General features: G+C 41.6%; 5 protein-coding genes across 11 annotated transcripts; 2 read left to right on the top strand and 3 right to left on the bottom strand.

Moving 5' to 3' along the window:
• Positions 1 to 518: 518 nt before the first annotated feature.
• Positions 519 to 11618, bottom strand: LOC103156425 (dynamin-1-like protein). Of its 2 annotated transcripts, XM_007578476.2 has the most exons (19): positions 11419 to 11618; positions 10921 to 11062; positions 10264 to 10304; positions 10103 to 10174; positions 8371 to 8457; positions 8106 to 8268; positions 7905 to 8025; positions 7095 to 7226; positions 5441 to 5647; positions 4263 to 4383; positions 3987 to 4142; positions 3820 to 3909; positions 3654 to 3746; positions 3522 to 3575; positions 3174 to 3254; positions 1728 to 1859; positions 1517 to 1626; positions 1088 to 1247; positions 519 to 1002 (listed from the first exon to the last, which is right to left on the bottom strand). In XM_007578476.2, the coding sequence occupies exons 1-19, from the start codon at positions 11518 to 11520 to the stop codon at positions 946 to 948; spliced, it is 2121 nt and encodes a 706-aa protein (XP_007578538.1). In that variant the 5' UTR covers positions 11521 to 11618; the 3' UTR covers positions 519 to 945. The 2 variants fall into 2 exon arrangements, with proteins under 2 accessions (XP_007578538.1, XP_007578529.1); XM_007578467.2 differs by lacking the exon at positions 3174 to 3254.
• Positions 11619 to 11716: 98 nt separating this feature from the next.
• stmp1 (short transmembrane mitochondrial protein 1) lies at positions 11717 to 13248 on the top strand. Its single transcript, XM_007578487.2, has 3 exons — positions 11717 to 11862; positions 12508 to 12561; positions 12711 to 13248. Exons 1-3 carry the CDS (start codon positions 11848 to 11850, stop codon positions 12780 to 12782), a joined length of 141 nt encoding a protein of 46 aa, XP_007578549.1. The 5' UTR covers positions 11717 to 11847; the 3' UTR covers positions 12783 to 13248.
• smkr1 (small lysine rich protein 1) lies at positions 13085 to 13618 on the bottom strand (the record flags this gene model as incomplete). Its single annotated transcript, XM_016664798.1, has 1 exon — positions 13085 to 13618. A coding segment is annotated over one exon (291 nt), but the record flags the coding sequence as incomplete, so codon positions are not given.
• Positions 13619 to 14039: 421 nt separating this feature from the next.
• Positions 14040 to 22946, bottom strand: dhx57 (DEAH (Asp-Glu-Ala-Asp/His) box polypeptide 57). Of its 2 annotated transcripts, XM_016664028.1 has the most exons (25): positions 22675 to 22946; positions 22409 to 22585; positions 22044 to 22346; positions 21757 to 21972; positions 20281 to 21116; positions 20036 to 20211; positions 19913 to 19933; positions 19363 to 19484; positions 19097 to 19292; positions 18802 to 18926; positions 18573 to 18706; positions 18441 to 18495; positions 17881 to 18086; positions 17694 to 17810; positions 17498 to 17594; positions 16895 to 17068; positions 16604 to 16804; positions 16239 to 16515; positions 16015 to 16110; positions 15719 to 15802; positions 15492 to 15629; positions 15325 to 15399; positions 15104 to 15238; positions 14825 to 15025; positions 14040 to 14739 (listed from the first exon to the last, which is right to left on the bottom strand). In XM_016664028.1, exons 2-25 carry the CDS (start codon positions 22579 to 22581, stop codon positions 14596 to 14598), a joined length of 4302 nt encoding a protein of 1433 aa, XP_016519514.1. In that variant the 5' UTR covers positions 22582 to 22585; positions 22675 to 22946; the 3' UTR covers positions 14040 to 14595. The 2 variants fall into 2 exon arrangements, with proteins under 2 accessions (XP_016519514.1, XP_016519516.1); XM_016664030.1 differs by lacking the exon at positions 19913 to 19933 and having other exon boundaries at positions 22675 to 22944.
• A 3096-nt stretch (positions 22947 to 26042) lies between these two features.
• Positions 26043 to 27426, top strand: morn2 (MORN repeat containing 2). 5 transcript variants are annotated; one of them, XM_007578446.2, is made up of 6 exons: positions 26051 to 26129; positions 26206 to 26275; positions 26435 to 26482; positions 26834 to 26940; positions 27014 to 27150; positions 27227 to 27426. In XM_007578446.2, the coding sequence occupies exons 2-6, from the start codon at positions 26269 to 26271 to the stop codon at positions 27327 to 27329; spliced, it is 402 nt and encodes a 133-aa protein (XP_007578508.1). In that variant the 5' UTR covers positions 26051 to 26129; positions 26206 to 26268; the 3' UTR covers positions 27330 to 27426. The 5 variants fall into 5 exon arrangements, with proteins under 5 accessions (XP_016519487.1, XP_016519508.1, XP_007578508.1 ...); XM_016664001.1 differs by having other exon boundaries at positions 26043 to 26275; XM_016664024.1 differs by lacking the exon at positions 26435 to 26482 and having other exon boundaries at positions 26076 to 26089.
• The last annotated feature ends 86 nt before the right edge of the window (positions 27427 to 27512 follow it).

Genomic DNA, 27512 nt, shown 5'->3' with positions numbered 1-27512 from the left:
AGACGGCGCTTCCTTCCTGAGCTGTAGTGGCATTTTGACAGCCAGTGATGATAAACATTTCATTTCCGACATCATGTTGCCTTTTCCTCTCTGATTTTTCTTGATGATCGAGCTCAGTCAAGAATTATTTAGACGTCCGTCAGTACAACAAATGACACTCTACTCCTGAAAAAGCGAATTGTACATCAGTGATGGTCTGCCAGCATCATCCTTTAGTAGAAGTCTGGTGTTTGCTTTTTCCTGTCCTGATTTTCATGCAGCCTTGTAATTTTCTTGTTTTGCCTTTTTGTCCAGCGTGACAAAAATGCAAATCTGTATTAAATTAAGAGATTTAAAATCCTAAATAGGAGTTTCCCCTTTTATTAGTGGGGAAAAAGCTGATCACTGGTCCTAAATAAATAAATAGGATTGTTAAGAATTCAATCATGTTTAAGCAGTAGATTGATTGGCTCATTTTACACTTGCAGAAGTGTACTTTGCATCAAAAAACAAGTCAAAGAAAAAGCACAATTTCTGGGTTTTAATACCTTCTGTGTTTTGTTGTATTTAATGGCAATAAAATACTTATTTATTCATTGTTTCAGAAGCCTTACATAAATTTCACATCTAGGCAGCAAATGTAAACTTAAATAACAATAAATAAACCTGTGACCTGCTTTACCATACAGTTTGAAAATGGTGCAAAAAAAAAAACCAAACAAGTTCAGTGTTCTTATTTGACAAGTGCTACTTCTTAAAAGGAAAAAGGCTGGAAATGATTATTTTCTAACTTTCAGTGGGAACACCATCACACCAGTAGCATTCTGGGTAACCTTCCTTACAATGTCCAACAAATTCAGTGCAAGCTGTTCTTATTCTTATGCTAACATAATACATATTGTACAATTTGATCAAGTTCAGACATGATGAATTGAACATCTATCCTCTGGTCATAGCGTGACTTTTTCACCAAAGATGTGTTTCCCTGATCTCAGCGATCACCTGACTGGCCCTCTGCAATGCCTGTTGGAAACAAATGTACTAATTAATAATAAAAGTAAAAATAGGAAGAACTGGATTCCTACACTGGAGGGGTGTGGCATGGTACCTGCAGCATGTCAGCAGCCTCCTTGCGCCGCTGGGCCATGTCTTCAGACTCAGTCAGCAAGTCGTTGAGGAGGCCTGACTTGTATAGCTGTCCGACGAGCTCGCTCTGCAGGCTGTCCTTCACGTGGTTCACCAGGAAGTGCATCACCGCCTTCGGCACGCTGCGGAAGGGGGGCAAAATAAACGGATGGAGATCCTCAACCAACATGACGTCACTGGTGTCACCCTAAAATAATTCTATGACAGTAGAAAGCTTTTGTTTATGCGTCACTTTTGAGTATAAAAAGTGACGCATTTACTGGTTCAAAAGGCTCCATTTTAACTTTTCAAAATTGGAAGGCCAGGAGAACATGCCATTAAAATAAACTTCTAGAAGCACACTGGATTTTTATCAGGGCGTAAAGGCTTAACCTGAGACCCCTGGGCCCACCTGTCCTGGATGTTCTTTCGGACGATGAGGAAATACGACTTGATGAGGCGCTCGATGACCTCGCAGTCCCTCTGCTCCCGTGACGACAGCTTCCTGGCAACCGGGACCGGCTGGGGAAGCAAACCAAAAGGTCCAAACAATGAAAGGAGTTAATTTATGAAAGGTTGAAAAACAATCCAACAATGTGCTTTGCAGGGTGAGGTTTGGTTACCACATCAAGCAAGTTAACAGCTCCCTTCAGTGGACTTCCTGGTCCGGAGCCGGCCGTTTCCTCTCCCTTCTTCAGCATCCCTCTCCAGTTCCCGGTGCCGTCCTGCTCGCCTTGAGGCCCTGCAGCTGCTGCCTAATACACACATACACACACACCCCAAGGGTTAAAAACAAAATAGTTAGGATAGCAACAAGGATTCACAAAAACTGTTTCTGGTGGAACAAGCAGAGAAACAGGTTGGACTGCAGCTAATTTATTCATCTCCAATTTAATCCTACATATCAGGACTGATTGGTGGTTGTTGCAGTGGCAGGTTCATGATGTGGGACGCTTTGTTGCAGGTTTGAATTTATGTTCAAGTCTCAAGAATGAACCCAAGCAACCAAAGATTAAATGGTGTGAGCAAAGCAGTACCACAGCCACGGTGGGATCTACTGCACTAACGCTTGAGATAAAAGTACAGAGATGAAAAAGTCTTTTTAAGTGAAACTGGGCTATCCAGAACTGGAAGTCAAAACGACTAAAAGGTGTGAAGCAGGGCTATGGCAAAGTCATGCTGTGGGGGAACCTGGTTGCTTTAAATGCTGCTGAGAGATTAAAAAAGTCCTACGCTATAAAAAGTAATCCAAGCAGCTTTTTGACATTTGTAAGCAAAGGTAAAATAACAGCTGGACACAAAGAGCCACATAAACCCAACTCAAAATGGGTTAAAAAAAAAAAAGCAAATGAAACCCAACAGTAGATGTCTGGAGTTTGAAGTTAAAAAGTTTAGTCAGTACCACAGGTTCCTGAACTGAGATGTATAACTATATGTCAAGATCAGCAGGGAAAAATTAGCATTTGATGCACAGATGACTTTACAAGTTTACAAAGAATGAAGAAGTCTGTAATTTTCATTAGAGATGCACCAATCAGATGATATCTGTGTTGCACATACCAGTTACTAATGAAATTTGTAATAAAGTCTGCATGTAAACAAAAGAAACGTTTTTCTGCATCCTATCGTAACGGCCAATACTAAACTTCAGATATCAAAATCAGATCTGTGCATCTATATTAGAAAAAAAAAAAAAGTTTCAAATTCACCAATAAAACCCAAACGTGATCTGAACCTCCAAGATCTTCCTAAGATCAAAGAAGCAATAAAAAGCAGAATTAAAAAGTGTTGAGTTGGAAAAACAGGGAAAGAGAGGGAGATTATTATTTTTGGAGGGTTTTCCTGTGGGACGAGCTGTGGTTGAAGAAAAACACGCACACAGCTGTTAGAGCAAGTTCCATCAGGCTGAGGGACAGCAACACATCAGCAGACAAAGATCACAGTGCATGCCAGCAGCTCATGCACATCCATCCACCTAAGCATCCATCCATCCATCCATCCATCCGTGCAGCACCATCAGAACCACAGCCGGCCGGGCGCGGAGCCAGCAGGCTGCAGTTTGTGCCCACCTTGGCACTGTCCACGTCTGTTCCGGACGCAGAGGGCTCGCCAGAAACCGCAGCTGGGCCTGCCGGGCCTTTGCCAACAGACTAGCAGGAATATGAGGGCAGAAATGTGGAAGAGGGGAGGAAAAAAAGAAAGGCTCTGAGAAGATAGAAGAAGAAAAAAAAAAAGACGAGGCTGGCAATGGAAAGTTGAGAAGACTCGGAGAGAATGAGCCTGGAGATTTAGGATTAGATTCCTGGACGGAAACTATCCGGAGCCGTTCGCGTTTGCAGGTCGTCACGCTGTGAGCCGACGCTGCAGATTCCAACCCTAATATTAGAGCAAACGAGCTGCTTTTCTCAAACATTTACCTTATCCCTCGGTACGGCGGCGGGCAGCTCTCTCATCCTGTTCCTCCTCTGCTCCTAGAAAATGAAGAAAATAAGAAAAACGGTAAAAAAAAATTTTTCCAGTCAGATTAAATTAGTGGAGCGAGTACGGACCTCTATGTTGTTATTCATGACTCCGCAGGCGTCTGCAAAGTCTGGGTGCTTGGTGTTGATGTAGGCCAGCTCGATTGCAACAAGGTTGTGAACCTGCAACGAGAAGAATAACTCGTCCTGAACTCTGCAGCCAATCAGACGCAGGCGTCTGGGTGGAGGTTCGTACCATCTCGTTGGTGATGGGGAGTCTCTTCCTCAGGAGGGAGGTGACCACTTCAACGATGGCTTCATGAAGCTTTGGGAATCTCTGCAGCTCCTGACAGATAAAACGGTGTGAACATGAACGCGTCTGTGTGTGTGTGGAGAAGATGACACTGGATGAGTGTTTTCTACCTGGGTGCTGTAGTTGCTGCAGTGCTGGATGATCCGCTGCATCTCCTCGTGAACCAGCTCCACGCAGCGCAGACTGGGCTCCTCCAAACGCTTCACCTGCTTCTTCACCAGCAGCTCGAAGGAAATCTCAGGCACGAACAGGGACGGCCGCGGGCCCTGGCAGGGGGGCGACGGGGGACGGCTTTATTATCAGGGCTACGACTAAAATCAGCTATTCTGACGATTAATCAAATAAAATAAAAAAAAAATAAAAATAAAAAATGGAAGCGAACGCACCGTTGCGTTCCTGATGGCCGTCAGGATGTCGATGGTGCTCAGTCCTCCGAGGGGATCCACGGACTCCAGCGTCCGGCCGAACGTCTCATGGAATATGTAGCAGATCCGGGCCCCGCCGCACCTGAAACGCAGCGGCAGGAGATGATGGAGATGGTTGTCATGTCGACGCTGCGGCATCCGATTCACAACGTCCACCATGTTAAAAGACGAAAAATCTGTGTCTAATAGGTGCTAGATGTCGTCTATTACTCTGCAGTCCGTTTTGTTACTGGTGCCTTGTAAACTGGCCATCACTCCTTTCACACAGATTAATAAATTGGTACAAATTCATCTATAAAACTACAGACGTCACTCAGTCAGTATTTCCAACAATACTTGCACTTTTCGCTGTAATACATTCATTTCTCTCATTAGACCAATCCTCATTTCATTTTGCTGCTAACAATGATGGAAACAATTTGCAAAAAAAAAAAAAACACTGAAACTCACATACGTTCAATACTGACATCAACTTAATAAAAATCACAGGATGTTACCTAATCCTGTCACTATAATCAATAAATCAATTAAAACAAACTCAAACTTATTGTTTCTCTTTTTTTCTCTCTCTCTTTCTACCAAAAACTGGATGATAAAAGTCTTCAATTTGGTGTTTTGGTCTCAATGATTTTGCTTACAAAGACTTTAAAATTCATTGTATTTGTTGCCTTATTCATTTATTTTGGATATTTAAAGCGTCTTCCAGTTGTAGTGTTAAATGTTCATTAGGATTTAAATGTTTTCTTTATTTTGCCGTTATCATTATGTTACTTAAAAATGGTCTCAAAACAACATATTTTATCGTTTATCACTTCTGGAACAAAAATTATCGACCAGACAAATTTGTAATCGTGACAGGCCTAAACATGCCTATTTTTAAAAACTGCTCACTTATGTGTATTCAGTATGAATATGGTTGTAGTTTTTTTTTTCTCCATTCATGACACTTTTCAGTTTTCAGCTGTGATATTTGAATGTTTTCTGAACAGGTCATTGTTCAAAATAAGAATTTGTTCTCAGTCATCTTATCTCGTCTTAAAGGTTAAACAAATACATTAAATCACAAACCGAAGCAGCTGATCCGCTCCTCTTTCCTCACTGGCTCAACAGCACCACCGTGTGGCGGAGCCGCTACTTACAGCTCTGCCGTCTCGATGTACTTGGCCGTGCCCTCGATGGTGTTGCAGTACTCCGTGGCGAACTTGGTGATGAGCTGCAGCAAGGTGGCGCTCTGGTCTTCCACGGGCTCGCCGTAGCTGCTGAGCAGGGACTGGTACTGGGCCGCCAGGACGTTGATCCGTGTCTTCAGCTCCGGGAGGCAGTCTCGGATGTGATGCATCAGTAGCCTGACATTAGCAGAGGAAAGGGCAGAGCGCTTGGCTTTAAATGACAGACATTAGCAATTCTCAGACAGCTCTGGGAAGAAGCCTGCTGTTCCAGGAGGAGCGATGCGGCATTACATCATGTTCTAGATAACAGGGACGGTAAATATGGGAGCTTAAAGCACAAATACAAAACGTGAGAGCTGAATGTCAGAGAGTTGTTTTACAAGTTCTTAGGTTTATTTCAAATAAAAAGAAGAAGAGCCACATAAGAACAAAACAAAAAACATAATTCAGAAGCACTCCTGCCTGGGTGTAATTTGTTGTTGTGGGGGATGTAAGGAGGCTGCTGCGTGCTTGAAGAAATTGAAAAATTGAGCTGAAATTATGAGAATTTATTTTTACTGAGATGACTCAGAGCTGCCTGCAGCAACATCAGCTTCTTCAGAGCCAGAAACGTCGTAGGAGGTGCATATAATGAGTCAATATTTTGTATATCAGATCTATAAAAAAAAAAAAAAGAAAAAAAGAAAAACCTGCATTGTTGTTTTATAATTGATGTTTAGGTTGGAAAAAAAATTATATACATATTTTTTACCTTGGTCTATCTAAAACTGGGTGATTAAGTTAGAGATTAGATTTTTTCAAATCAATAACAGACTATATAAACCTTTCAAAAGTATTTTTAATGATTCTAAAACACTTTAGTGATTGATTCTTTCTGCTGCCATGCATTATGGGCCATGTAGTTTTAGGTTATATATCACCTTATAAAGAACTACAACATATGGAACGACTGAATCTAGCAGGAAAAAAATTACGATAGGAGAAACCAGTCATAAGCAAGCAAACAGATTTAAGTTAAAAGTTAATATGAAATATTATGAAATGGAAAATCTGGATGTTTTTAAACACAAACGCCTTAAATTTAGATACACCCACAGAAACGTTATGTAAATATCATTTAATGTATTTATTTTTGACCTGAAGCTAAAACCTGAGTGAATGCATTTTAAGCATGCATTCATTCATTCAGTGAAATCATTTTTAAAAATGTGTACACAGGCTTTTTCCACATTATTGTGTAGTGACCTTCAGAGACACATAGAAACAGCTACAAAGTCAGCCTTCCATCACCTTAGAATATGTCCTGGATTGAAGAACTAATGTCTCTCGCATTCAATCAAAAAAAGGAAAGTTTTAAAATACCAAACATATCTGCAGTTTAAGTTTTTTCAATGTCTTTGGTTTGATGCAATGTGTGTTTATCTATTTGATCGTTATATTTTAAAAATAGCAGTAAAGACACAGTGGACAAAAAAATCAAAAGGCATAAAGCACAGCGGTGGGAGCAGCTTGATGTGGGACTGCAAATTCTGATCTTTTTACAGCTATAAACTTTTAAAAACGGACTTTTATCATTTTATTCACTGCATCATTGCTGAACCATTTCCTCCAGAGGTGACCTCACCTGTTAAGGGTCCGGGCCAGGTACTTGGTTCCGTTTCTGTTGGCCAGCGACGGGTATTTCTTCTGCAGGAAGGCGTACTCGTCGCGGATGGCGTCGGCCACAGACTTCTTATTGTTGATGTCCAGCTGACTCCTGTGGGTTCAGACCGGAAACGTTTACAGAAAGAAATCTTCATCAACGTATGCCTGAGTTCACTGAAGCTAAGCTAAGAGCAGGGGTGGGAACTATGATGATAGCATCGCATCTGGAAGGACAACAATCTATCCATGATCTGCAAAAAGAGGAAGATTGTCTGTAATGCACATTCTATGCAATAAAGGTCTATGCTTACACATCGGTTTTGTTTCTTTTCCTTCAGCCTCACAAATTAGCTTCTGCTTTTAGGGTTTTAATGATGAAAGCATAAAAAGGCATTAAACTTTTAATATAAAAATAACATTAAAGCCATATTTAGTTGCTGCAATAATAAAAGGTTTTGATTTCACATTAAACTCGTCACCTCCGATATGTAGCATCAGAAACAAGCAGGCGGCAGCAATTACTTTTACTACAAATAATAATAATAATAGACAATTATGCTGAAGATAAACCAACTAATTAATATGATAATCATTCAATTCCATTTAGACACCTAAACATTTTTTAAACCTCAGTTGTGTTTGACTCAAGTTGGCAAAATTATACAAATATTCAAATCGGGAATTTACGGGAAAAAAGAAAACGTATGCGTTTCTTTTCGCCCTAGTGGCTACACATAGCTATGAGGCATTATGGCCACTTTCATGTTTGATAATCAAATGCTGCTCACACCTGTTCACAACTCCAATGATCCCCAGCTTAACAGGAATGACTCTGCCCATCAGGACGTCCATAGCGTCCGTACCGGCATCCATCAGGTCCAACTTGGTCACCACGGCCAGCGTCCTCCTGCCTGATGATTCACATTCATTCAAAAATGAAACCTCGGCGAGGATCGCCGCCGTTTAAAGATCATGTTTTTGCTTTTCGTACCGTCTGGATCCACCTCCCGGGCCACCTTGAGGGCTTCCGAGGTGGCCATGTCCGTGTTGGCCGCCGTGACCGCCAGGATGATGCAGTTGGGGTTGGAGATGTGCTTGAGGATCAGATCTCTTATCTGGATCTCGATGTCTTTGGGCTGATCACCCACAGGCACCTGGAGAGGAGCGGGTCCAGAAGGCAGAGGAGTTGGAGTCAGCTTCCTTCACAGGGCGATGGAAAGGCTCGTCCTGCGGGAGCTGGAAACGGGATGGGTTACCTTGGTGATTCCTGGCAGATCCACCAGCGTGAGGTTGACGACGTGAGGGGAGAAGATCTTCAGGTGAATGGGATCGTCACTGATTCCCTGCAGAGGCACAGGAGTTAGCTCGGCGCGTCGTCACAGAATCAGAAGCAGCAGGACGAGTTTATATTCTCCTGCAGGCTGCGATCAGATGAGGAGTATGTTGTTGTTCGTCTGCCAGGCAGCGGATACCACTCTCTTGAGGATCTTTGTTTTTCTCTCCAGCAGTATATTTATAACTTAATAATTTCATACTACGCTTGAATAATGGATTTCCAAAACACAGCCAGCTCCTGCCAACCCCCCAAACAGTCGTATCATTGAGATGCCTGAGATTAATCAGCTCTAAAGTAACTAAATAAATGTCAGGATCGACTTTAGACACAAAACTCCAGACAGCGACTCAAAAATGAAACATAAACAAGCTGACAAAGTATTCATCTTTTAATAGCTTCTTCTTTTGCAATTAACAATCCAGTGACTTTTACTCTACAGCACTTTGGTGCAGCCAAAGCTGCTTTTAGTTATGAGACTTTATTAAAAATAATAAATGATCCAAATCCTGTTATTTCGGAGGATAAAGTACATTTTCCAACAGAACCCAAAACTGTTTAAAAATTTTCTTTCTTCTGTTAAGGCTAATAAGCGACACCCTGTCCAACAATATTAACACAAACCATCTACTACAACTAAAATATTGCATGTTTAGTCAGTAGTTTAAAATATGTTGAAAAAATAAATCAATAGAATTAAAAGATTTCAAATTTTATCATTTTAAAATATATATATATAATTCTTATTATAAGAGTACTTTTGAATTGATGATTTTTGCCTATGTGATAAACAAATTAACACTATAGATTAGTTTGCAAAAAAAAACAACAACAAAGAATTAATGCCCTTTAAAAAACTGTGGGAAATGTAAACAGAAAATATTTAAAAACAGTGGAAACATGAATAATAAATAAGACAAGAAATTTATATTCAACAAAACTAATTATACGGCTCGTCACCTCCGTTGTCATTATTTCACTCTTTTGTACCTTTGCATATTTTGTTTGCCATGTTCCCAACCTTTGTCGGTTATGAAATACTGTCGTTTTATTTGCCATTGTTATTATTATTATTAGCTCAGTCCTAGCTTTAGCACACGCCCTCTTTTCTTGGAGGAACTTTAACTGTTTCAAAACGTAAGCGCTGGCGATCAGAAATTAGCGTCTCGGGTATAAATCCAGTAAAGGCGAGAGTCTGCATCCATGACATTTGCATAGTTTGGATCGACTTTACAGGAATTATAAAGTCTACCTGCTGAGAAATACTCACTGTTATAGTTTTAATCCTGAAACTTGAAGCATCTTTTTTTTTTCCTGCCTCAGAAAAAAATAATGACTAAACAACTGATTCAAAATCAATAATTTCGTTGCCCCAAATAGCAATATTCATGCTGACAACACAGAGATGAAGTTACTCTCTCAAGAAATACAGATAGACATAAACAAATCACAAGAGACTGAGGGTTTGGTGTATTTACGTTTTGGTGAATGAGGATTCGTGGTAGAATAGCACAAGATAAAGCGACGGATTTATTAAACACAAACAAAAGGCTAAAATAACATTTTGGTTTTCATTTTGTTTTCTAATCGCAGTAACTTTTTGGCCATCAGAAAACACACAAACACACCACCTCTGTCCAAGCTCTCCAACTCACCTTATTATTCCCCGACACTCGCTCCGTTTCATTTTCAATTTCCTGTCGGATTTCATCAAAATCTGAGTAGATCTGCAAAATGAAAAGAAAAAAGGGAGGAAAGCTTCACAACAAGTCACGACCAAGGCCACCGCACTGCTCAGGATTATGTGGAGGAATACCTTATTTTTAGTGTGTAGAAACTTCCCCCACTCGTCCACATCTAAGAGACACAATGAGAAATTGAGCCACAGATATATATATATATATATATATATATATATAAAAACAGTAAAAAAACTACTTAAAGCCAGAAAGAAACAGCTGTGTACAAGAGGCAAATCAAACACAACTAATGCAAGGATCAACATCTGACCAGAGGTAATATTGTGGTTTATCTAAGCAGCTACAAATACGGGAGAGGAGGAGGAAACATGGCTGAGCTACAAGACGCTAAACTCAGCTATTAAAAATACAGACACCTGGAACGCTGTAACTCTGAGACGCTCTGCTTTGCGTTTGCATGTGGTTCGGAAAAGAGTCAGAGAGAGAAAAGTGATTGCTTTACTCCAATCATGTGAGGAACTATTTAAATATATAGTTAAAAAGTTCATCCTATCTAATTCTGCAGGATCAGGATTCCACATTTATTGTATATTCTTACTGTATTTGTTGGATTTAAAATGAAAATGTAGCGGTAAAGTGCATCCTGATGTATAAAACGCTATAAAATTCAAAATGGTGTGTTTATTTATGTTCATTACTGCATTAAATATATTTTCTGTTGACTGGACACCACACATGTCAAGCAAAGATGTGCATTTCCTGCAGGCACCCACCTCCGTCCTCATTTTTCCGGCCGTCTCCAGGATCTACGTGGACCAGCTGAAGGATGAGGGGCCGCCTGGTTACAATGCCAGTCCCACGGGGCAGCAGGTCCCTGCCCACCAGGCTCTCCAGCACAGAGCTCTTTCCACTGCTCTGGAGACATGAAGACATTATAAACACAGCCTGATATGGAAACATATTCAGCCAGGCTGGGGTGTTTGCACTCAGGAACCGACCTGCTTTTAGATAACTGGGGCTAATTTAAGAATGTGGGCTGATAACATTTACCAGTGTGCAGATTTTATCATGTGCATCAGCTCCAATAAAAGCTGTTACATCATAACTATTTTGTCAAGTCTCACTTATTTCAAGGATATAAAAGTGCAATTAAATCAGACACTGTAATATTGGTGCTTCCGCTTCATTCATGCACGTTTGAAGCAAGGTTACAGGGCTACGACTAGCATGACAGCTGCTATCACCAAATAATCACAGGCACAGCTTTTTACCTGAGTCCCCACCACTGCAATCTGCGGCAGCTGGATGATATCGGCCCCCACGGTGTTGAACACATCCTGCAGCTTGTTTATCACGGGGATGAGAGCCTCCATGTTCGCTGGTTAATGGGATTTAAAGAGACTCTATTTCGAGATGGAGCCAAAGTCATTCAATGTCCCCCCGGAACCACCATTGCAACAACGGAGACCGGGTGGAGCTGGGAGTTGCAGTTTCTTCGACCGGGAGCAGCTGAAAGGAAAAGACTACAAGTCAGCTGCTCAGGACGAAAACGCCGAAGCGCATGCGTACACTTCTGTTGTTGGACGGCTAGCTTCGTTAGCTAGCTGGTTTGGATCATTTAACTTTGAAGCACCGACCTGCTTTTAACTACAAAGTTTATGTAACGGGAGCAGAACTTCAATAAGTTTATTTAAGTCATCATGTTGCAGTTTTTGGTGAGTTATATTTTCATAAAGACATCCATAGTTTTGCCAACTTGCTTAAATGATAACTGTTAGCAATACATGCTAATGAGATATCTGTTAAAAGTTAAAAGGCAATCATGAGAAAATACCTGAGATTCTGTCTTTATAGGGTTGAATTAGTTTGTCAAATATGTGTGCTACTAGCAATATGTATGCCATAAATAGATTTAGATAATCTGAAAGACCAGTAAATTAACTTTTTAAAATGGCAGCAAGTTAGGTATGTATTGTAAAAGATTGAGTAAAAAACATTGAAAATGTTAAAAATTGACACCCCATTAATACGACTTAATTTTCGTTTGAAGCTAAATTATCATTTGTGAATTATGTCTAGTTTGGTGGATATATTGTCAGTTTATTAATCAGTTGGAAATTTTGTCAGCGCAAGGTGAATATTCTTGATCTGAAGGGGGGGAAAAATGCTACAATTACAAGAAAGTTTTCTTTACAAAGTTGGTGTAACAAAGTCTTTCTGTGTAAAAACTGTTTTCTATTATGCCTTTTATTTTTCTACTGTAGACAGTAACGTGAGCAGACATCCTCCAAAAGCAGCGACTATGTGTTTTGAATTACCCAACATGGAAATGAATAACGGCTCTACTTCTTTGTTTACAGGCTGGCTTCACTTTGGGGAATGTCGTGGGGATGTACCTTGCTCAAAATTATGAAGTAAGTTATGTTTATTTGTTTCATTAAAAATTACATTTCCAGACTGCTCATACTGGGAAAAAACCCCTAATGTTTCTCTTTTTTTGCTAATTGCTATTTCTATTTAAATGTTCTGTTGCCAATATTAACCTAGATTCTGACCCCTGTAGGTTCCCAACATAGCCAAGAAAATCGAAGCTTTTAAGAAGGACGTGGAGGCCAAGAAGAAGCCCCCAGAGTGAGCAAAGCTGGACTGTGCTTCAAGGAAGAGGAGACATCTTCTGCAGAGATTATTTATCCACAGGGTTATATTGGCTCAGGGGGTGTGTGGATTCGCTACAGGATTATTTGACATGAGTAAAAGCATAAGCAGTTCCAGAAGCAGTATTTGTTTCCCTCCTCTGTAGTAAATCCTTGTTCCCATTGAAGTTTTCCTCCTTGGGTAAATTGCCTAGAAACTTGATTTAACGAATAATGCAGCTAACTGGTGGGATCACTTTAAAGTCTGATTTGCCAGCACTGGTCGCCTGTTTTTTTTGGGGGGTTTTTTGTATAATGCAGTGTGATGATAATGTTTAAAGTGCATTGAGATGTACAACATAATTTAACTACAGTCTGAATTTTTAGTAACAACTGCCAAACATTTTGCTACACCTTCACAAACATTGTTCTCATTCCTCAAGCCTACAATAAAGTTACAGAAAATGACATTAAAACATCGTCTCATTCCTTTGAGCATCAACTCTTGCACTAAAAATGCTCTTTCAACAGATGGTGCTATAACCCTTTAATGTTTGGCAGATCTTATCTGTCTTTTCTTCTGTTTTGTTCCCTTCTTTTGGGAATTTGGCCACCCAAACCCTCTGCACTCCAGACAGTCTGGTGCATTGTGGGACATGTAGTAGAGGTTCTCCATGGCTGCACGGCTGAGGATGTTCTCCTCCATCTTGTTGCATTTGGAAGAAGGTTTCTTTTTTAGTGTTTTTGGACTCCTGGTCGTCTTGGCAGACTTCGATTTGCTAGAAAATAAAAAGTAATTGTTCTTAATATATGATTGACAGGTATACCTATAGGCTTTTTAAAATAACTTTGAATACTTTGCCATAGCAGAAGATATTTTACATTTCTGGAAGAGACATCACATATAAGATGAATAAGAAAATAAGTTAAAAGTATAGAGGTAAAAAAAAAAACTAAAATAATTCTTACCAGTGGTTGTCTTGGCACGGTTCGGAGTGGCAACCAAATGGTGAGATGGTGATACTCCGCTTGTTTACAACCTGTTGTCATGGAGACCGCAGACACTGGACTGAATGAAGCGACTGGCCTTTCTCACAGACCTCTACATTTCTTCATTGAATCCAAGAGACGGCAAACCTCCCACCCCAACTCGCAGCGCCACTCTAACCTCATTACAAAGTCTTAACAATTGAAAATGCATCAACTGAAGTGAAAAGTAGTAGAAAAATTTGCATTTTAAGACAAAGAATATACTGAAACCAGGCATTACTTTCAGTTTTATTTGCAGGGCACTGTGAAGTGGGGTTTTGTCATTTGAAAGATGATGGCTTTCTTTGGCGGCGTAGGTCACGACCCGTCTCTGTAGCCCTTCCGTTCACATTGTTAAAGTGTAGTTTTGACATCATTTCAACAGAAAAATACATTCGGCATATTGGAAAATATCTGAACACCATGCAGCAGCTCTTGGATCTCAATCAACCATGCATTTCAAATAAATACACATTTGCATGCAGTCACTTCAGAATTGAAAAAGAAAAAAAAGAAAAAAAATCCAATATGGACCCGAGAAAACGCTCAAGTTGTGACACACACAACCCCAACTACAGTGACCACTTCGAGAGATCATCTGACATCAAGTGCGCGTGTGCTTTAGTGCATGTGTGGTAACGGTTTGGAATCGATACACAAAACGAGATATCAAAAATACGACTTCGTCGTCTGCATAGAGCTGGAGATTCAATTACAGTCAATAGCAGAGCTCCACATGTTTTAGCCCTTCAGGGTAAACGGATCATGCGGCGCTCCGCCGGGGCCTTACTGGGTGGTTATGAGGTGGACGATCATGCGGATGATGCGGGAACCTCGGGGGCAGCTGCACAGGTCCATGCTCGGGTTCCTGATTTTGTCTTCCAGCAGCTGGTCCAGCTCCCAGCGCAGCTCCTTTACCAGCTCAGCCACCTGGAAAACACACACACACACAGGTTGGTATTCTCAAGAATTTGGGATCAAGTTATTTTATTTAATCCGTAACAGTTTGTCCGACCTGATGAGACGCTGCTGCGAACCGGATCCAGCCGTCGTCCAGAGAGATGACGAACTCCCCTTTGTGGAGCTCCACGTTGACCTGACCGCCTCCGAACAGCACCAGTGGGTAGACGCACACCATGCTGCAGTCTCTGATGAAGACGCGGCTCGTCTTCACCTTCTCGTGGTAAACCAGGTAGGGGCTGTCGTAATGGCGCACCTGAGAGTTGAAAGAATCACGTTTTTTTTTTTTTTTGGTCTGAGCCAACCTCGGCGGTTCCCTGCGGCTCAAGGTTACCGTGTAGTTGACGGACGAGGGGTGGATGTGGACGCAGCCGTCGCTCTTTGTCATGAAGCGCAGCTCGTTGGCTTTCGGTTGCATCTTCATGGCGCCCTTGCTGGTCATCTTGTAATTCCCCTGAGGAGCTCGAACCTGGATCGACCGAAAACATCGAGCTTCAGCTCATAAAAGAACCTTTTTAAAACTACTGGGAGCAGAAAACATTGAAGGACAATCACCTGGACCACGTTTGGATAGAGAGCTGCGCACAGCATTGCAGACATCAGGCGGATGTTTTCTGAGTTAAGGTTGGCCTGGGAAGCAAAATATGACAAATTTCAAAGAGGCGTTCTTCACATTTAAAGCAAAACGATGGATTCAGTGTGTGTGTGTGTGTGTGACTCACCTCAGGCCCAGTAGCCTCCAAAACACCATCCGCTCCCTGTGAGGATAAGCGTTCAATAACCCTGGCCCTCAATCCCTCTTTAATGAAGCCGATGTCTGACAGCAGCTCCGCAAACTGCCTCTTCAGGCTGGCGATCTCCTGGACAGGGAGCAAAGTTTAAGATGTTTAAAGAGTTTATTTCACAACACGATCCCAAACTTTTATCTAAGAAGTTTGTGATTTCTGACCTGTAAACTGCGCCAGGACAGGAAGTTCTCCCTACAGTAGCGGAAGCCGGCCTGGTTACCGCTCTTTGCAGCGCAGCACCAACCCTGCCGAGGAGGGAGAGGATCCGTTGCACAATCTATACCGTTCCAAAACTCACATTCCCAGATATTTCTATCCTATGTTGTTGCTGCATCATAAGACAGTGGATTGCTTTTTTACACAGAAGCAGCAGATTTAAAACACAGATGGTGGGAAAGGTAATTAGACTGTGTAATGCCATTCATACTTCGTAGAAAAAAAAAAAAAAAGTCAGTACCTTGTATGCCTGTAACAAAGCCAGATGGTCACTGTTAGCCACTGCAAAGCCAAGTTTCTTCTCACTGGCTTCCTCTCTCTTATCCCAAGGTGACACCTGGAAATAGCCCAAATGCACAAAGTCTTCAGGAATCAGGATGTTGAATTGTTTTTTTGTTTTTTTTTTCATATTAGAGATTAGCTCCACGTAGTTGTGATTCACATCGTAAAGAAAATCCTGCTTACAAACGGTGATTTAAAGGCCAGACTGGCTGCGATGGTGAGCGCCGGGTCGAGGCAGCGGAAGATGGCACCGAACAGCATGAGTTTCCCGATGCGCACGTCGACGGGCAGGCAGGCCAGGTGGTAGCCCAGCGGGGTCAGCTTCTCGTCCGGGGTCAGAGCTCCCAGGTCCTGGAGGCGCTGCCTGGCTGCGTCCTGGCTCCCCTCGGCCGGCGGCTCGATGAGCCGAGAGAAGACGGACTCCAGCTGCTGCTCGGCGAACAAGTCCAGGATCTTAATTCTGTCACGGAAAGAGCAGGAAATGCGAGTTAGAATTTAAAAACTCCGCTTTAACAAAAGGAGTAAAACCGGGAAGCAGACGGACGGACCGGAGGCAGAGCTGCTCCAGGGGAACTCTCTGGATCTCGGGCAGCTGCTGCTCAGCCAGCTGGTGGCGGAAGCAGTGGCTGGTGAAGAGGTGGAAGCAAACCCCAGAGGCCACTCGGCCCGCTCGACCTTTCCTCTGCAGTGCGTTGGCCCGGGACACCCATGAGTCCTCCAGGCTCTCCATGCTCTTGGAAGCATCATACCTGAGAGAACAGGCAGCGCAACACGGACTCGTCTCAAAACCGTTTTTTTAAAAAAAAAGGATTCATCTGTTTAATCTAATCTAACCCCACCTCTTTTCCTTCATCTTTCCAGAGTCGATGACGTAAACCACGTCGTCGATGGTTACCGAGGTCTCCGCGATGTTGGTGGAGATGATGATCTTGGTGACGCCCTCGGGGGGGCGGCTGAAGACGGCCTGCTGCTCCTCGTTGGACAGGGTGGAGTGGAGAGGGTAGACAACGCATCTAGTGTGTGTGTGTGTGTGTGTGTGTGTGTGTGTGTGTGCGCGACAAACACAAAAACTGAACATTGTGGATCTTTTATAAAACGGAGAATCATGTAATTCAGTGAATTCACAGGATGTGCAAAAAGCCTTAGAATAAGTGAACCTTTCATTGCTGGAGCGATCATCTTAAACTGAGTACTACTCTAGATTCTTAACTTAAAAAAGAGAATGGGTTTTAAGTAAATGTTTATGTTTATTTTAAGGGATTCTTGCCATTTTTCTTAAAGACAATAATTTCGCCCACTGACTAAACATCCAAAAATTATTTTGCTGCACAAACAGCAGGATTTAATGTCGGTAAATGTTCTGTTTCTGTAAAGCTCACAAAAAAAATAATAAAAAAATTGCACTTTAAAAAAAACAAACAATTGTAATAAAAGTCCCAAACCTGGTGGCGCGTCTGTTGTTGAATATCCTGTTGGACTGCAGCTGCTCGTAAAGCATCTTAATCTCAGCGAGGCCTGGCATAAACACCAACACAGCACCTGCAATCAAACCAATAAAAGTTGTTTAAAATATTAAGAATGTCACCGTTTTACAAAGAGCAGCACAAAGTGTCCTGACTGGCTCTGAAAAACTCTGACCTGGTGGGTAGTTGTGTTGTCCGTCCACTATCCACTCCAGCAGGCTCTCCACCAAGTCCATGTTGATCTTGTCCAGGTCCATGGCAGCGATAGTTTTAAGGACAGATTTCTTTGTGTCTGTAGGAGCAAAGTGGATCATTAACACCCTGACAGAACCTAGAAGCTGAACAATTTCTGCTAAACTCACCTTTGTATCTAACGGTGAGCTCCTGCAGGCTGAGCTGCTGGTCTGGGATCGAATCTTTGACAAAATCTTTCTTGCAGAAAGACATGAAGTTCCACACGTCGTCGCCCAAGTCGTCCACCGCGTCCCTCACGCCTCCTCGGCCGCTTGCAGAAGACGAGTTCTGTTTTCCTGAGCGCATGAAAGGGCTGCCATCTTCTATGACGTAGCTGGAAACATAAATGAAACAAAGGATTAGGGGGCAGAGGTCAGATGGAGCAATGGATGGACAGATAATACAAACAGACAAATAAAGGAGAAAACAAGAAAAAAAGACAGGAAATAAAAAGAGAATGAATGAATGAATGACAGAAAAAAACAGAAAAAAAGAGAAAGTAAAAGTCAGACAATGGAAAGAAAAACAGAGAAAGAAACAAAGACAGAAACCAAGAAAGGAAGACAAATGGAATAAAGAGTAAAATGTGAAAATTCAAACATTTCATTTCATCCAGACCTGGAAAATCTCAAATCAAATGCCAGGCTTTTCTAGACTATTTAGCTAGAAGAAAAGTGAAGATTATTACCCAGTTTTAGCAATGGCATCTTCAAGAAAAAACTGATCAACAGGGAATGTACGACCTGGAGGAGAGGAACATTTAGATTAGACACATTAAAGTTCCACATTCAAGTTATGCACTGTGGACCAGAGTCCGTACCGGGTATATGGATAGTAGGACAGTTGTAGAAATACTCTGAGAAGAGGTTGGCATTGAGAGTGGCACTCATTAGAATAATCTTCAGGTCTTGCCTCTTTGTAATAAGGTCCTTAAGCACCAACAGCAGGAAGTCGCTGTGTGGAAAAAAAAAAAGAAACAACAGAAGACGTAAAGAAAACATGAAGACTCTGCACAGGGTAGAACATTCATCTGAGTTCAGTAAGCTGACCTCTCCTCTGTCCGCTCATGCACCTCATCCACAATAACGTGCGACACTCCTCTCAGGTCTGCGTCGCCCTCCAGTCTTCTGAGCAGAACGCCTGTGGTGCAGTACAGCAGCCGGGTGGCCGACGTCTGGAAAATGTAGGAAAGAAAGAGATTTATCTTCTCTGCACGGTGGAAGGTATCCACATTTGGGTTTCCTCTGCATGTAATCAGAGTTTGAAATGAGGTTAAACGTCATGAAATGTTAAAATCCTGCACATGCACCTACTAATGGAATATAAACCAGGATATGTGCATACCCTGACGCTTTCCAGGCGGATCTGGTAGCCCACAGAGTTCCCCAGACACTCGGCCCGCTCCTGTGCGACTCTCTGAGCCACAGAGATGGCAGAAATCCGCCGAGGCTGAGTGCAGATGATGTTGGCCACCTTTCCAGCAGGACCGGCCAAAGAGGAGTCCAGGATGAACTGAGGAATCTGAGTGGTCTTACCACACCTGGAAAGAAGGAGACGTTTTAAAAATGCACAGAGAACAGAAACACGACAGATGAAGAGCGTCGCCTTACCCGGTCATCCCGCTGATCACCAGAACCTGGCAGCTGTCCAACTCATCCAGGATGTTCTCTTTCTCCTGCCAAGCCGGGAGGTTCCTCCTCTGCTCCATCATAGACTTAAAGCGCCTGGAAGACTGGAATGAAGGAGAAAGACAAGTCTAAAAGTTAGAATCCTGAGAAAAAGAAAAATCAGAATTCTGAGATTAAAGTCCGAAGTCTGAGTTTAAAGTCAGAATTTGGAGAGAGAAAAAAAAAGTCATTTGGAGAAAAAAACTTAGAAGCTGGAGAAAAAGATGTCAGAAATTGGAGGGGAAAAAAAACACCAGAATTAGAAAAAAAGTCAGAATTTGGAGAAGAAGAAAAAACGCAAACATTGTAATTTGAAGAAAAACTTTCAGAAAATGGAGGAAAAACATTTTTGGAGAAAGAAAGTCAGAATATTGACATTAAAGTCAGAATTCAGTTTTTATTAGTGGTCCTGATCATCTTCCGTACCAAAGTACATGAATGGACACCTTTCTACAGTTATGGCAAATGTGGTTTTGACACAAAATAAAATCACCTGTTTCTTTCCAAATGATAGTTTAGATAAAAAACCTTAAATTAAAAAATTACTTTTTGGCAAAAAACAACTTGGGCCATTGTTGTACGAAGGGGACGATGTAAAGTTTCTGATGCTTTCTACCTGTTTTCTCTGGAAGTCTCGACAAAGCTTGCCATTTTCTTGCAGGAGGTTCTCAGTTTTCTGACTGTGCTTGCTCTCCATCTTCTTCCTCAGGTTGACGTAGCTCTCGGTCTCCACTGGGACGTCTTTCACCTCCACCTCCTCCTCAGGCTCCTCAGCCTCTCCAGTCTCTTTTACTGGAAGGAAGAACAGGCATCAAAAGCGAAACAACAAACGTCAGATGTCTGCGGACCTGGATGACTCACTTTCTGCGGGTTTCTGGGTTGCTGGCGGAGCGGCCCTCCTGCTGATGGTGCTGCTGGTTCTGCTCTTTGCGATGCCGAGAGGATTCGGTTGTGGTGCCACCACAGGAGGCGGCGTGCTGTACTTGTGATGCCCGACGGCCAGAAGCTCCTTCATACTCGGCTCGTCCTCGCAGAGGGTGATCAGGGTGTAAACAACGGGCTCGCCACTCTTCGCTGCAGCTAGCGCTTCTCCAAACAGCTTCTCGGTGACACTGAGTCTCCCCGCGGCTGCCACCGACTCGTCGTTGGTGCTGAAGGCGACTATCGGCGCCTGGTGAGGGTAACGGTTTCCCTTCGGGAAGCGGACCTCCAGCTCGTACTCAGGAGGAGAGTAGCTGGTGAAGCCGGGCTGGCTCGGCGCCTTTGGGTCCGAGGAGCCCGCCCCAGACTTCTCTCTGCCTGGAATCTCGTGTCTGAACCGGCATTTGTCGCCGAAGCGGCAGCCGCGGTCTTTGAGGTAGAATTTACAAACGTTGCGGCTGTTCTTGCCCGCGGCGTCGCCTCCATTTCTGGCCGGTTTGTCAGAGAGGAAGGGGACGTCCAGAGACACCGTCCACACGGCGTTGGCGATGCGCTCGTTGAAACGGTCGCCGTAAATGGCGGCCAACGCCAGCGCTTCCTCCTGACGCTGGCTCAGGCATTCGTCCATCGGCACCCCCTGGAGGCCGTCAGGGGAAACCGCTTTCTGTCCGAAGCGTTCGCTGAAGACCTGGAGGAGGAGATGCTCTAGAGTCGCCCCGAATTCTCCTGTGCCGGACTCCAGAGCCTGTTTGCTTCTCTCCCTGTCGAAGCCGTATCTTTAAAAAGGAACAGAAAAATGTTATGAAAAAATTAATTATAAATAATAAAATAAATAAAAGTGGTTTAGAGCAGCAAGTGTTACTAGAGTTTTAGTTAAAAATCTAGTAAAGGAAATGAGTTGTAACTTAAAAAAAAAAAAAAAATCATATTATTTTGATTATGTTTAAAATGAACAACACAGAACTTTGGATAAATAAGAATGGATCTGTTTTAATTTTTGGGATGTTGATGTTCATGGAAAATTATCTTAAAAAAAAAAGTCTAACCTGACAAAAACAGATGTACATCATGTTACTGGGACCTTTAATGTCATTCTGTTGTGGAAATTCAATTAATTATTCAATGAAAGACTGAAAACCTGCTTAAGCCTAGATCTGGTATTATATTTATAATTAAAGATGTTAGTAGAAGGAAGGAAAAAGGGATGAAAGAAAAGGAGGAAGAAAGAAGGACAAAGAAACACACAGATGATAATATCAGAAATAAAGTTTGAAAAATCAAATACTGAGTAAAAATACTTTGTTTAAAGTCCAAACTTTCCCAGAGTCTTAATAGAAACTGGTTAATTTCAGGAGCAGCTCGGGTTTCAGGTTTCAACCCTGTTTGACCTTAAAACAAACTTTCTGATGTGATCACCTGCAGAGCTTCCCGACAGCAAATAAGGAGATGACGGGTTCAGGTGTGGGTCGCTCCTTCTCTTCCTCCTCCTCTTCTTCCTCCTCTGGGTAATAAGCAGGGCTCTCATCTCGCTCCACAGGCTCATCGTTAGTGACCCAAAACTGACCTTCCTCACGGGGATCCAGCTCATCATATTCCTCCTCCTCTTCTTCTGAATAATCAGAGCCAGACTCCCTGATGCAAACAGAGTCCTATGTTTGTTCCGAATAACAAATAAAACAACAACAACAGAAGCGTAGACTCACTCATAAGGCTCGTCAAAATCCTGCGTCTGCAGCTCCCGCAGCAACTCCTTGAGCTGTTCTTGGTTCTCATTGGTCATGAAGATCCTCTGCAAGGGCATGCTGCTCGCCTCGGGCCTGCTGCCGTCGCCTGCTTTCAGAGGGACCCTGGTGCTCACCAGGGACCTGGGGAGGGGCTTCCTGTCGCCCTTCGAGTCCCTTCGGCGATCGTTAAATCCCCATCCTCGTCCCGCATCTCTCCCCCTTCCACGCCCGCCGCCGCCGCCGCCGCCGCCGCCGCCTCCGCCGCCTCGTCCTTTTCCAGGTCTGAAGAGACAGAAGTTCAGGGAAAGCAAAGCTGATAATGTGATAAGTGATGCCGTGAATACCTGCTGGAGCGAGAGGGTCCAAAATCGAGGCTGAAATCATAATCGTCGTCATCCCAGTGACCGGCAGCTCCTCCTCCCTTCCGGCTTCCACCTCCGCCACCTCCGCCTCCTCTGGGCTTGTTAAACCTTCCTCCTCCTCTGTTTGGCTTCCCTCCTCTTCTCCTGGCGTTCATCTTTCTGCTCCGACACACACAGTCAGTGTAAAAAAAAACAAAACATGCAGGATTTCTCCAAATAAACTCCCTTAAACTTCAAAGTAAGCAAACCTTCAGTCAGTGTTCCTTCATGGCTGCGAACCATCTGTGAACGGAGACAGAAAAAGAGCAGATTGGATGTGTGTGTTTTCAGCTTTAAAAGCAAGAAAAAGAAAAAAACAGAAAGGCAGCCTGGAATCCTGGAAACAGCAGCAGAGACGGGAGATAGACGCAGAGCGAGGCGGTTACTGTACGGGCACGACGGAGCGGAGAGTGGCTTATAGCTGAGGGGGGATTTTCAATTCAAGTGCAAAGCAATGAGATGGTGGCTGACACACAACGCTGTTGGCTGCAATTATGCAATCAAACCGCGGAGCAACAACTCCAGTAGGGCCGCGCAGCCCAGAGGCAAAGCGGCTGCTCAGGTGTATTATTAGCAAAAAGAGTTGTGAGGGCACAATCATGGGGAAGGTTAGAAATACTTCAGAGAGTTAAGAAACGTCAGATGGTGGGTCGGTTGTCATTGTAACGCATGAAGTTTGTACTTTTTTTTTTAATTTAGGTTTTTCATACACACCAAGTTTTAATTCCGCAGTGCAATCAGGTTGAGTTGTACACATTATCTACACTTTTTTCTTTCAATCAATTCAACTATCAAACTTTATCTAAAAATTTATTGTCAAATTTTAATAGTTTAACAGCTCTACATCGGCTTTTATAATAATAATAATAATATATTTTATTTGTGTAGTGCTTTTCTAAACAGACACTTTACAGGAAACAAGTAAAATTACAAACAGAACATTAAGTACATAAAACTAAATCATAAAAACCTTAAATAAATAGCACATTAATAAGCATAAAACAGGACCATAATCATACATTAAAAGCTGTTTGGAAACTGTTTTGAGATGTGATTTTTATTTTTGTAGAAGATTTAATTGAGTTCTAGTGTCTACAGAAATGCTGCAAAGTAAAAATCAAACTAACATCATCAAGATTGAATTTGCTCCGGTCACACTTCAGCATTATTAGGAAAAGGTATTAAATGCAAGGCTAGTAAAGTATTAAGAATAGTAAATTTATCTTTACTATTCTTATTATTGCACAAACTATATATAATTAGTCATTTTATTATTATTCCTGCTGCTTTAGGGTTGCTATTTTAGAAATATTAACCATTTCTTAATCTGTCTTTCCTCATGGACATACAGTTACTCCAATATTAACCTACAGCTAAATTTAATTAATATAGTCTCTTTGGCTTAGCTCTTTTGTCTTCAAACTGTTTCGTGTTTTTTGTATGTCAAAAATATTTTTTTTTAAAAATCTTAAGTGGTTGTAATCAAAACTTTTACTGTTAAAATTGTGGGTTTTTTATTTGATTTTTTTTTTTTTACATTTAATTTTAAAGCAGACTCAGTCTAAACTTTTACAGTTCCTATTTATTACGTTCTCTTTTTTTACATGTAGCTGAATAAGACTAAAAATGTATATGATGTCTTTCTATACTGAATATAATATGTTTCAGGGGTAAATGTGATTTTAAAATGTGTTAAAGCAATCATGAGCACTGAGTGTTCTTAAGGAGACATCGAGTCCAGTTTACTACCACTAACCTCAGATGTTCATGGTGGTGGTCGATTAACTTGACCTCATTATTAATTTAAAACAACAAGCATTCCAATTTGAGAATACGTTCAGCTTTTTCATGATTAACCCCAATTAAATCATATTTACTGAGTGAGAATTTGTTTGAGGGTTTAAGGAAATGTTCTACGTTGTACTCAAAATTAATTTAATGTAAGGGAACTTGATTAAATGACTTCAATAAATATTATCTGCCAGCAAGAGGTCGACTAGAGTTATTTAAGTGGGATCAGAAGACATAATGTTTCGTGTACAGCACAAGTTAACATGTCAAAAACAAAGACCATCATACGCATCAACTAAAAAACTATGTAGAAAAAAAAAAGTTTGAATGGAAATAGTACACAAATTAAAAAATATATGATAATTGACACTTTATACTATGAAGTTAATAGTTCATCAAAATACGTACCTACTATGAGAAATAAACTGTACAAGGTCTCGGTATATGTGTGAGAAAAGGTTTGTTTACGAATGCGAAATTAGCGTACCCAGAGCCCAACCATATTGTTAGCTAACAAGCTAACAGCTAGCACGCTCTTAACTTCCACTGTAGCATGCTAGGCTATGTGTTAAAGATTTCCTCACAACCCAGACTCTCATGTTTCACAGTTTAGGATTAACCTAAACGTCTGAAACGTATCATAACCGATAAAGCCGACGATGCAACCTTTCAGAAAAGAACTTTTAAAATGTGAACATACCTGAAACAGCAGCTCCAACACCCTCCGCCCCCCGGCACAGTACATTCTCTTTCATTGGCCGAAGTTCGGAGTTCAGACTTTCTTTTCCGGTTCTTGTGTTGCATAACTGTAGTTTTTAAACCACTCTTAAGTTACTTATAACATTTGGCATTATACAAGTATAGCAGTAATATCAATTTTCATGAAACAATACCTTAAAAAAATATACATTTTTCAACTACGTCAGAGGAAGCAGTGGGCGGGATTTAAAATCAAGTCCCTCCCCCTAACTGTTGTGATTGGTCCTTGATTCTCCAGTCTTCTGCTGCTGGTAGAAAGAAAGCAAGCAAACATAAGAGAAATACTAATAAAAACTCTTTCATTCAGCTAGCATTAGAAATGTTTCTAAATTTTCTTTTTTTTAATGTAGCATGGATACAGAGTTATATCATCATCAGCTAATAATAAACCTTTCCATACCAGTGACTGCAAATAAAAAGCTGCATGTACAGTAATACAGAGGTAAAGGTTTTAGTTGTATTTCTCCCTACAGAGAAAAATGTTGTCTGGCTGCCTTTTCTGTTAATTTTTATCACTAAATATATAAATAGTCACACAACAGGCAAACTACAAATAATATAAATTGAAAACATTTCTCATTCTTGTATCCACAATGTAAAAATGCAATAATACCATCAGCTGTGTGTCATAATTGGGTTTAACGTTCCTAGGTAATGGTAACTTACTATTTTTTTTAAATAATTTTTATAATATAAATTTGAGTAAGACAACCTTGAACTGAAACTTAATTTTATTCATGTCTGGCCATTCCTAACAATATCAAAATAGATTTTGAATAAAGCCATTAAAATTTAATCATGCCCAAGGAAACCAGATTCATTGAACTATTTTTATACATTACGGTAAATTTATTAAAACTTTTTTTGTAGGGTTTTTAAATGTAGTTGTAGTTCTTTCCTCTCTCGAGAGGACGGCGGTGTTCGCCTCAGCCCGTTTTTTTTTTTAATAGGCCACGCCCCTTCGATGTACAACCCCGTCCTTTTCCGCAAACAGTGGTTGCTGGGCCGCGTTAGAGACCCCACTGTTACCATGGCAACACCTACCTGCTGCCGGAGCTCCTTCTTAATGACAACTTGTGAAAATTTTAGGCTAATTACACCAATTTGGGCATAGGTAAGACTGATTCTTCACTCTCCACGACTCTGGGTTAAATTTTCCGACTTTACACGTCTTTTTTTCCCCCATTCAGAGTGAAACAGCGTCTGTTGTGTACTCCGACAGCCATCTGCCAACTGAGGGAAGCTGTCATAGCATGACTGGTGAGGTGCAAATACTATCACACAGAGAGAAAAAAACCACAACAAGTGATTCTATCTTCTGTCAGACAACAAAAAGGGACATAGTTTGAATATGTAAATATCAACATTTAGACCAATTTTATTTAAGTGTTAAATGCATTTGGATGTGTTTATCTGCAGACACTGCAATCAAGGTTTCCCTCATTTTTCCAAATGGGGATAAGTACGGTGAGTAGGGACGGAAACCCAACCAACACTTGAATGTTTGGACCTTTTTCCACAGGCTATGTAATTTCCTGTACAGGTTTAATGAAGTTTTACTTAAGATACAACAAAAATCTACAAAGGTTGCCCAACTGATTTCACCAATGTGGAGCACATTTAGTCAAACCAAGTGGGTTTCACTCAGGTTGAGTTGGAAACATTTGTTTGACTAAATGTTTTAATCACACAAAACCTGAGTAGTTATAAAAAATAATTCAAATGATGACAAAAACGTAAGAGTAAAATAAAGTAAATAAAGACTAAAGTAATCAGGAGTAGTGCCAGAGTTAGATAAGCTGTGTGTTTATCTCACAGAGGGCGAGTGTCGCAAGTCTGAATCTGGAGAGCTGGTGAGAAGTGGCACAGGAAAACACACTTCAGCCAGCGGCATCATATACACGGGAGAGTGGCAAGAGGACAAAGTATGCGTTATCCATCTCTCTGTCCTCTTGTTAACGTCTGTTTGTTTAAGATGTATGTCTTTCCTCTCTCCAGATGCTGGGCAAAGGGACCCTGCAGTTTCCCTCTGGGGCCGTGTATGAAGGAGAGTTCAAAGACAACGCGTACAACGGCTCTGGGACGTACACATTTCCGGACGGCTCTATGTATAAGGGCCAATTTTACAATGACAGGTAGTCACCAGAGTACCCTCAGGTATTTCAAATGCCACAAAGTACAGTTCTGAATATCTGAACTGGTGTTTTATAGGTTGGAGGGAGAGGGTACCTTCACTGACACACAAGGCCTGAGGTGGACTGGAGACTTCCACGGTGAAGCAGCGCCTGGTCTCAAACTGCTGCACAACCTTTAGACAAAAAAAAAAAAAAGTCTGAAAAATCGTTGTACCAAAACTAAACTGCATTAGAAAAACAATAACACTGAAAGTTGATTAAACGTTCAAATGTAAACATCTTTATTTATTCAGTAAAAGACTTGGACGTTGGAAATCTTGAGGAAGCAGAGTCAACGGGTATAGTTTAATCGAAAATATCTT

Source organism: Poecilia formosa, unplaced genomic scaffold (assembly GCF_000485575.1).
Source record: "Poecilia formosa unplaced genomic scaffold, Poecilia_formosa-5.1.2 Scaffold9, whole genome shotgun sequence".
Classification (NCBI taxonomy): Eukaryota; Metazoa; Chordata; class Actinopteri; order Cyprinodontiformes; family Poeciliidae; genus Poecilia; species Poecilia formosa.
This window is presented reverse-complemented; position numbering and strand designations above follow the sequence as displayed.

Coding starts and splice junctions, on each gene's coding strand:
- LOC103156425 (XM_007578476.2), bottom strand. CDS start 11,520: ATGGAGGCTCTCATCCCCGTGATAAACAAGCTGCAGGATGTGTTCAAC. Junction 3,576..3,653: donor TCATGAATAACAACATAGAG/GTCCGTACTCGC, acceptor TTCATTTTCTAG/GAGCAGAGGAGGAACAGGAT. Junction 3,255..3,521: donor CCGCCGTACCGAGGGATAAG/GTAAATGTTTGA, acceptor TATTCCTGCTAG/TCTGTTGGCAAAGGCCCGGC.
- morn2 (XM_016664001.1), top strand. Junction 26,483..26,833: donor TCCAAATGGGGATAAGTACG/GTGAGTAGGGAC, acceptor TTTATCTCACAG/AGGGCGAGTGTCGCAAGTCT. Junction 27,151..27,226: donor GGCCAATTTTACAATGACAG/GTAGTCACCAGA, acceptor GGTGTTTTATAG/GTTGGAGGGAGAGGGTACCT.
- stmp1 (XM_007578487.2), top strand. Junction 12,562..12,710: donor ACCTTGCTCAAAATTATGAA/GTAAGTTATGTT, acceptor TGACCCCTGTAG/GTTCCCAACATAGCCAAGAA.
- dhx57 (XM_016664028.1), bottom strand. CDS start 22,581: ATGAACGCCAGGAGAAGAGGAGGGAAGCCAAACAGAGGAGGAGGAAGG. Junction 17,595..17,693: donor ACAACACAACTACCCACCAG/GTCAGAGTTTTT, acceptor GTTTGATTGCAG/GTGCTGTGTTGGTGTTTATG. Junction 15,026..15,103: donor CCTCGTCCGTCAACTACACG/GTAACCTTGAGC, acceptor TTCAACTCTCAG/GTGCGCCATTACGACAGCCC.